Here is a 10000-nt window from a genome sequence, read left to right on the forward strand (position 1 = left end):
ACTTAGGTCTGTCGCAACGGGGATAAGAACCCATGATTTGTTGTCGCCACAGGGATTAGAACCCATGATTTGTTGTTGATAGCAATACAATACACACTGATACAGGTATGTTTTTAGATATATATTAAAGTGCACTGTTATTTGCTACTGTTTATCAAACAATTTATCAGATCTCTGTCCCCATCCAGGTTTATGTTTCTGCCCCATCCAGGTTTCTGTTGGGGATCCAGACAGTGTACAATTACTAAGGATCCAAACAGTGTATAATTTCTACAGATCCAGGCAGTCTATTATTGCTGTGGATCCAGACAGTGTATAATTTCTACAGATCCAGACAGTCTATTATTGCTGTGGATCCAGACAGTGTATAATTTCTACAGATCCAGACAGTGTGTAATTTCTACAGATCCAGACAGTGTGTAATTTCTACAGATCCAGACAGTGTGTAATTTCTACAGATCCAGACAGTCTATTATTGCTGTGGATCCAGACAGTGTATAATTTCTACAGATCCAGGCAGTCTATTATTGCTGTGGATCCAGACAGTGTGTAATTTCTACAGATCCAGACAGTGTATAATTACTACAGATCCAGACAGTGTATAATTACTACAGATCCAGACAGTGTATAATTACTACGAATCTACAATCTCCTTGAATGCATTATAATATATTTCTCACACTGAAGAAAACCACTCGCTCTAATGGTTCTGACACGACGACTTTCCACTGATTTATCTTCCAGAAAAGAACTTAAAAAGTGCGGACCTGACCTAATAATAAGGGGTGAAACAAAACAAGCTGAAATATGACAGCTGGTATCAACATTGATATCTGAAGCTACTGAGATACAGCAAAACGCTATCATCCTAATACACAAAAAACCTCTCCATTATGGCATAACTCATAAACGCTCTATCAAAACAGGTGTCTTTCCTGTGAAGAGAATATTCAACAAAACATTTTTGCTTTTTTATCAGGAGCTTCAGCAAATGATTTAATTTGAAGAAAGACTTTTTTGTAAAGATTGTCAATTTAAATGTTTTGTGTGCGTGTGTGAAATTCAGAATGAAAATGTCCAAGTACATAATAGTACATAGACTATTTGTTACTCTTACAATTGAATATTGGGGAGGCCATGAAAGATCAGTTGTACTCTATAGAACAGCAAAAATAAAAATCCACAAGTCAATCCTGATCGAGATTAAGATAACATTGACTGTCGAACAATAAACTGATGTAAACAACTGCAAAACAGATGCAGGGTTGCATTCCAATCATTGCCAATTGTTTTTAAAACAGACATCTTTAATTTTGTACAAATAGTGGAGACACTGAACAAGTGGCTGGCTGTTTTATATTTCACCTGACAATTAAGCAGCATCAGTTCATTTGTATCCACTAGTAAATACACAAAGCAACTAAAAAGTCAAGAGTATAACCTTACCTCATCATTATTTTTGCCCTTGAAGTTGTGAATGGCCTTGACCCTTTTCGGAGGGTGACCAGGCTCCCCCATCTTCCTGAGGCTGAGTGGCTTGGGCTTGGGTATTGGTTTGTAGGCCTGTGGAATGAGGTTTGCTGTGGCGATGGCCTTCGGTTTTGGTCTCACATTTTGAATAGATTCATATGGACATTCTTGGACCTCGTCAAACGACTCATAAATGGGCTCCGCGTTCTCCTGTTGCTGAAGGAAGAGATCAGTATCCTCGATGTGAATAACCGTGTTGCGAGGCGACACAGACAAAGACGAACTCTCGGAGTCTATCTCAGGTTCTATATGTCCCGTATCCAATGGTAATGAAATACTAGGCTTGTGTCCCTGTTCCTCTAAAATAGCAATAAAATCATTAATTTCATTCACAATTAAATCGAAATCCTCTGAGAGTTCCTGACTCCGAGTTTTCTTCCTTTTGAAATTACTTTCTTTGGCCATGACTATGGTACAAATGTAGACATTCAACTTCAAAGGTTATCAGGTATTTTCTCCCTATTTTCAAATCCTGATCTTCAATACAGAACAAGATATCCCATCTCTTTCTCATAGTTTCATCTTAACTTATGTCTGCCTCCAGCAGCAGGAGATTGTTTTGAGGCCCATCTGAAGGACCGAGGTAGTAATAAAAGCTATTTCATATTCTATCACACTATAAACAACCCACAGCTGCCTAGAATCCGGCTGCCGAGAACATTGCACTACACATCCCAACACACACCAATTCTGAGGTTTTTTAAAGAATCGTTTAGATAAGATATCAGAGATGCCCTTACGCGAGCCTCAGAATTCCCCAAGATTTCCACAACTGATTGGAGGTCTTTCATGTTTTCAATAATTGGGGGTCATAAGGGGACAATTAGGTTCCTGATGCAGTAGTAAAGATAACGCACTTCTTCTGGTCTAATCAGCAACAATCATATATTAGTAACCATCCACTACACACTATCTCCCCCTCATCATCAACACAGAACTCCCCCATCACTCACACCCCTCCCACTATCCCCTAACAAAATTTCATATTCCATTTCCCCCTAGTTTATAAATTTTATTTTTTTTCTTTAACTCCCTGTAGCAAAAATTCAATTTCCCTGCAAGAAAGCTCAGCTCATATGGTTTAAGTGATTCTTGAAATTAACTGCATATTACAAGAAAACAAGAGGGTGATGCTCTAGCTGCAAATAGCTGACATTCCATCACCAGATCTCAAAGATAAGACCAGACAAGACCGATGCTCTTCACAGCTTAGTGATTACAGTGAACTTTGACCTGCATGGGACTTGCACCTGTACACAGGTGAGACTATATACAATATCTCATAAATATTAATTTATCTACGTAACTAACATTTTATCCTTTTAAAAATTTTACCTCTTAATTTGAATGATTCATACCTTTTTGAATGAGTCATACTCAGAAGTCATAACATCTTTTGTTTCTCGTGAGCATTTTTCTTTAAATAATTCTGTTGGTTAATGACTCTACATCGTATCAATTTTTGTAAAGTTTCTAAATTTGTCTTTGCTTTGCATATATTCAACATTAAGTGTACAAGGCAAAATGCATTAAATTTCATTTCATACTGTACTTGATGTTTTTGAAAACTGTGAACGAAAACTTGGGAAAATTACCATATTACGATCACTTTACATTCACCTTGAACATGTAGGTGTTTGTGGTAAGGTTGTACCTTATGCAGAATTTCAAGTACTTCACTGTCAATAGCACGGACACTTGACCCAAAACTCACTAGGATGCAAATTTATAGTGACAAAAATCACTGGCTCCAGGACGAACTTTGAAATGTACCCATAATGCATTAAATTACAATTTCCTTGACATTTTCCCCAATACAATCATCATTACTTCCATGTAGAAATTAGTAAATAAACTACATTGCAGAGTACATTTCAAAAATAAATTTTTTAATAAAAACAAAATTTATATAATTAACTTTAAGTCAGATAGTGTTTATACATAAATGTCATTTGTACAGTGTAATTGATCTCATGAAATTTACAAATGTATTGAATATATATATTATATGCTGCAATGCTTGATATGCCTTTCTGGCCGGATGTTGCTGGGTTGGCCAAGAATCTTTTACGTCATAAAAATAAGAAAGTAATGGAAAAGTGTAACGGTCAATACTGATATTTTTAAGCAAGTAATGCATTACAAATTACCAGTACTTGTAAGTTCTGAAAAATAGGTCCATTACATTTTACATCCCACAATTTAAAACAAATGATTACAATGCAATAAATTAGCATTATACATGTATCATTCAGTTGAGCATACAGCAAGCACAACTCAAACACAAATTTTCAAGAACTTGGCACGTATATAGTTACTTTGCAAAAAGAAAGGTAACTCCAGATAACATCTTAGAAATTTTCTGAATTTCAAAACAATAAATTCCTCCTCAGGTTACACTTGAAGCTTGGATATATTCTCCAGTATAATATCCATGTATACCATTTCTTATATCTGTTTTTGTGACACATACATGGAAAGACCAAATGAGCACATGATACTATGAAATCAAATCTACATATAAAATTATATACAATCACATGAAATGCAAATTAGAAGTGACATTGATTAAAGAATCCAGTTTTACCAATACAAAGTTAAAATCCACCAAATGATAAAATTCACTTTAGCAGGTAAGACTGAAATGATTCACGGATTGAAGTTTCGATTTTGCTAGATTTTTTTGCTTGTTATTTGATACTAATTGCCAATTTTAGTTCAGTTTAAAGAGACTGGTTCATGATTTTTGGAAAAAAAATATTTTACATTTTTTATGTTAAACATTAAAAATATAACTCATTTAATGTTAACAGACAATTAAAATTTTGACCTTCTGAATGCAAGAATAAAAACAATATTTTAGCCTTAAATCTGTGTTATGTAAACAAGGACTCGAGCCTTTTTATGTATTTGTACAAACAAACCAATGAAATATTAATTTTGTAATATAAAGCATCTTAATTTTGCTTAGTCACAAATTGTAACTTTTTACCTAAAGAATGCTTGAAATGTGAAAGATATAATAAACTTAGATCGATATCCATTTCTTTTGAAAATTTCGCAAACAATAACATACCAAAATCTTTGTTTACAAAACAAATAACAAACTCCCTAAAATGAGCTTCTGTGATAATGTATAACCTTAATTTTTATGTGAAATCTTTTAAACTCATTAGACAGTAGATTTTGATTGTTAAAAGTGAAAAACAAAATTTTGGGGGAAATCATGAATCAGTCCCTTTAATACATATCACTTTGATTGTAGGCACTCTAAAAAAAAAAACCATAATCGGACTCAAACATCACTATCATCATCATCAAATTGACGGTAATTCATTCCACAATATGTGAGAAGAAAAATAGTTATTATGAGTAGCACGTCACGCATTGCATCTTTGCATCAACAGCTTTCTAGTTATTCATAAGTTAGCATTTTCTATGGTTTACGAAAATTGAACTTTACATCACCTATAAATAGTAATTCTCAATGATAGCACTGCTATGAACACGAAACAGAGACAAATTTTACACCAGACTACATGTAGCAGCGTACGATGTTTTGTTAAATGTATATGTGCCAACTCGAAATAAAATTTACTTGCAACCTGACATGATTTTAGAAATTACACGCTGAATCTAAAAGGACATCCATCTGTTGTATTTATAGTGCTTAAAATGTAGTGCATAATCAACAATAAGCAAAATTACTCCATGATTTTACTGTTTCTTAATATATACCAATAACACAAACTAGATATTTTATATCCTGGAATGTATCGCATCAAAATTATCTGTATCACCATCGATGTATCACAAATGTATCATGCGGGTGGAAGGGTATTGTTTCAGCCTAATAATTTTAGAAGCCTAAAGTCATGGTGGCGATTCATGCGACTTTGGCATGACCTATTACCCAGAAAAATGACGATGAAAGTCAACACAAGGGAAAATACAAACGAATAAGTAACACCTTTATCAATAACAAATTGTCACATAACTTAGATCAATATTTGAAGGATTTTCTACGAGCTATAGAATCAGAGAGCATTGACACAGTATTTTGTTTTCAGTCAAAAACTTTCCGACCGCCAAAAAACTGTGTCAATGTTTTCTGCTTCTATTGCACGTAGAACTACCATTTTAGAATAGATTTGGTATTCATAGTCAAACACTTTGAGTTATTTGTAAGCACGTTTTTCAACTAGATTGTTTAAATTGAAATCTCCAAATGTTTTGAATACGTATTTTGAATTGACACTAGCAGTCTTAAAATATTTCAAACCACGTGATTTTGTAGATTGGTGGTAGTTATCTGGACAGCTGAATTCAAAATATATATTCAAAATATTTGGTGGTTTCTTCTGAAGAGGTGTCAGTCCAAATATCCAGCCTCCAGGAATCTCGTTTATTCAAGTCTAACCTCTACAGCCGTTCCTTATTTGTAACTACTATACACAGCTTAGGTTAATTAGCACTCACACATACCTTTTCCTACACTCCTCTCACCATCCTTCCTGAATTACGTATACACTTCTGATTGGGTTTATGCTACAGAACCGAGTGTCACCAATTCTAATTTATCAGACAATCATTCTGTTTCATTTGTTATCTGCTTAATATGCAAATACATTTGATTGAAAGGTATTGAAAGAGCATAAAATCACCAAAGAGGACTCGCAGATGTATAACTAAGTGCAGCAACTTTCTCTTTCGAGCTTTCGTCGTTTATTATTTTATTTTGCAGGCAAAATGGCGGAAGCAGATGGTAATATGACGTCACCCCGGAAGTGAAAATGTGAAATGAAACGACAGAGGGGCCGTGTCAACATTCAATTAAGATTAATCAAAGTACTGAAAGCACTAAAAGGAAGAAATAACATTTCGAGATGAGATAAGAAAATAGGAATTAATTTTGACTGAATATATGTTAACTATACATTCTCAACAGATAGCCTACATTTATAACATTCTCGCATTTCGCAAATTAAATATTTATAAATATATATTTGAGTCCTTTTGTTAAATTAATCAGTTTATTCATACTCAAAACTCAGGATATAGGCCTACCCATTTTGTTGATTTATTTCAATTTTGATACTACTTTACGCTTTGTTATTTTTTATGACTTGTTATTTGTTATCAAATACAATATCATTAACTAAATATCACTAACTGAATAAACTAGAAACTCCTTACTGGTGTTTTCATTCCGATGTGTTGACCATAGTTCAGGAATTATACCTTACCTGGGATGAAGTTTTCACCAGAGGCAGATTTTTGGGGTATTCGATCACCTGAATTACTGCCCCTGTTATACATGTCTTTGGAGCGGCGGATCCAGAACTTTTCAAAGAGGGGGGTGTGTGATCCAAGTTTATACCGTTTCCGCATTAGCCTCTACTTATTCGATCGGGGGAAATATCAAAGCGAGTATTTTTTTCCTGTATCATTGTACAAGATAATAATATAAAGTTCAAAGTTTGGACTTCATTAACTAGTCGGATAAAAATCTGCATTCAAATAGTTGTTATTCATATTCAATAATTTTATCATTCATATTCAAAAACGTGTTATTCTTATTCTAAAACGTGTTATTCATATTCAAAAACATGTCATTCTTATTCAATAAGTTGTAATTCATATTCTAAACTTTTCATTCGTGTTCAAAAACATGTGATTCGTATTCGATAATCATGTCATTTATATTTGATAATTTTTTTATTTATATTCGACAATCATGTCATTCATATGCGATAATTTTGCTATTCATATTCAAAAGCATGTAATATGAGGTCGAATATGAATCATATGATTATCGAATATGAATGATAAGATTATCGAATATAAATCACATGTTTTTGAATATGAATGATAAGATTATCGAATATGAATCACATGTTTTTGAATATGAATGATAAGATTATCGAATATGAATCACGTTTTTGAATATGAATGATAAGATTATAGAATATGAATCACATGTTTTTGAATATGAATGAAAAGTTTAGAATATGAATAACAATTCATTGAATAAGAATGGCATGTTTTGAATATGAATAACATGTTTTAGAATAAGAATAACATGTTTCTGAATATGAATGATAAAATTATCGAATATGGATGACAACTTTTCGAATATGAATGATATGCTTTAGAATATAAATTACAAGTTTTCGAATATGAATAACAAGATTAATAGTGCAACGTTTTACACGATATATTGGGTAGATTCATCCATTACTATAGATCTATTCAACAATTGTCAATAAAACGACTCTTACATACTTTCTCAATTCACTTCATGAAGGAAGGGAAGTGAATGCAGAAGACGACATTTTCCTTACCCATATCATCTTCGCAAGTCTGTGCAGCGCCAAATTAACATAAACTCAAATAATTGAAGATATCTTCAATTATTTGATGATATCAGCAATTCAATTATTGCTCTCATCAATTGAATTAATGCGCACATCAATTGAATTAATGAGAGCAATAATTGATTTCATGCGCGCATTCATTTCATTATTGCTCTCTTCAATTCAATTGATGCGCGCATCAATTGAAATAATGAGAGCAATAATAGATTCAATTATTGCTCTCTTCGATTCAGTTGATCAGAGCATAAATTTCGTTGAAATATTGCAATAATTAAAGCTCGGTATAAATAATTTCATGATCTCTTTAATTCTTTTAAAGAGAGCAGCAATTCAATTAAGATCATTAATTCAATTGTGGATATGTTGAATTGAAGATATCTTTTTAAAATTTTAAAATTATATAGTTGCTCTCTCTAAAATAATTATTGCTCTCATCAAATGAAGTAATGCGCACATCAATTCAATTGTTGCTCTCACCATATTGATTTAATGCGCGCATTATATCAATTATTGCTCTCTTCAATTGCATTGTAGCGCGCATCAATTCAATTGTTGATATCATTAATTCACTTGAAGAGATCATTAATTCAATTAAAGCCCACATCAATTCAGCTGAAGAATTAATGCTATAATCAATTCAATTAATGCGCGCAATAATTCAGAATTGAAGATATCATTAATTATGTGAAGAGATCTTTAATTAGATTGTTGCGCGCATCAAATGAATTGATGATATCTTCAATTATTTGAGTTTATGTTAATTTGGTGCTCCATACAAGTCAAGGGTTCTTAATAAGTAGGGCCATAGAAATATGTCAGAGGAAAAACAGATCAATTTTTGACAAATTCTGTACCCTGTATACACCCTGTATTTCCTATGGCTATACTTCTACTATTGCATCCAAACTTTTTAATTATAAACAAACTTTGCAGTGCTTAGATATAGACCATCTTATACGTAATCCACCAGCATGTTCTTGTTCTTCATCTTCTTTCAACTATAGTCCAGCTTGACATGTCATTACTGGTGATGTTAATATAGTTGAAAATGAGGACCTCAAATCACTTATTCTTAAAGGTCCTAAATACAGAGAACCTCGGTCTTTTAATTGGCGACAGAACTTCATCTCTGTTATGAGTTCTGTCGAAGATTATGCCAGACGATGGGCTAAATATGAAAAAGAAGAACTTGATACATTGTCAGAATGGGTTAAAAGCATAAGAGGGATATTAAAATCCCGCATTAGACACATGAAAACAAAAGTACGTACCATCTATCCTTCTGTGTTTAGTAAACCAGAAGTGATAAAAGAATTAGATAGGTTACATCAGGAATATGTTTTGGTTCCAGCTGACAAAGCTAGTAACAACGTTGTCTTTGTATGTAAGGCTCATTATTACAAATGTATTTTAAACGAACTTGGCATTAATTTCACTTTTTGTAATCATACTTATACTCCAACTGCCCTATCAAAAGATGAAATTCTTCAAAACCATGCTTCAGTTTTAGACACATTTAATATTCCAGTCAATGGGTCGAATGAATATGAGTTACCGTACCTATACTGAATTCCTAAACTACATAAAAACCCTTACAAACAAAGATACATTGCTGGATCCAGTAAGTGCTCTACCAAGCCCCTATCTTTGCTCCTCACGAAAATGTTAACAGCTGTGAAGGAGAAACTTCAAACTTACTGTGCGACTACATATGCCAGAAGTGGTGTTAATCAAATGTGGATTCTAAAAAATTCTAAAGAACTTTTAGTAAACTTGAAATCGCAGAATTTTCCCCAAATCAATAGCATTAAAACCTATGACTTTTCAACACTATACACGACCATTCCTCACGATAAATTAAAGACTATACTTTTTGACATCATAGACAGTTGCTTCTTCAACAAAAACGGAAAACGGAAATATTCATATCTAGTGATCAGTCATTCAAAAACTTAATTTGTTAAACACCACTCTGATTCCACGCACAAGTACTCTGAAGTTGAAATAAAAAATATGCTAGAGTTCCTCATTGACAATATCTTCGTGGTCTTTGGTGATCAGGTCTTCCAACAGTCTGTTGGAATTCCCATGGG

General features: G+C 33.1%; 1 protein-coding gene and 1 long non-coding RNA gene across 13 annotated transcripts in view; one reads left to right on the forward strand and one right to left on the reverse strand.

Moving 5' to 3' along the window:
* The window catches only part of LOC125657861 (rho guanine nucleotide exchange factor 7-like), a 39486-nt gene extending 33181 nt beyond the window's left edge, over window positions 1-6305 (reverse strand). For 8 of the 12 annotated variants that reach the window (XM_048888715.2, XM_048888712.2, XM_056149876.1 and 5 more), the window contains exon 1: window positions 1447-2531. In XM_048888715.2, coding sequence (XP_048744672.1) covers window positions 1447-1935 — 489 coding nt within the window. In that variant the 5' untranslated portion in view covers window positions 1936-2531. Of the gene's footprint in view, window positions 1-1446; window positions 2532-6015 lie in introns of those variants that run through there. The other 4 variants (XM_056149880.1, XM_056149879.1, XM_056149877.1 and 1 more) reach the window with 2 other exon arrangements.
* On the forward strand, window positions 2669-6721 carry LOC130050281 (uncharacterized). The gene is made up of 2 exons (XR_008798716.1): window positions 2669-2790; window positions 6275-6721. It is a non-coding gene; the product is annotated as an uncharacterized LOC130050281 (long non-coding RNA).
* The last annotated feature ends 3279 nt before the right edge of the window (window positions 6722-10000 follow it).

The sequence above is a fragment of the Ostrea edulis genome, chromosome 9 (genome assembly GCF_947568905.1).
Source record: "Ostrea edulis chromosome 9, xbOstEdul1.1, whole genome shotgun sequence".
Lineage (NCBI taxonomy): Eukaryota > Metazoa > Mollusca > Bivalvia > Ostreida > Ostreidae > Ostrea > Ostrea edulis.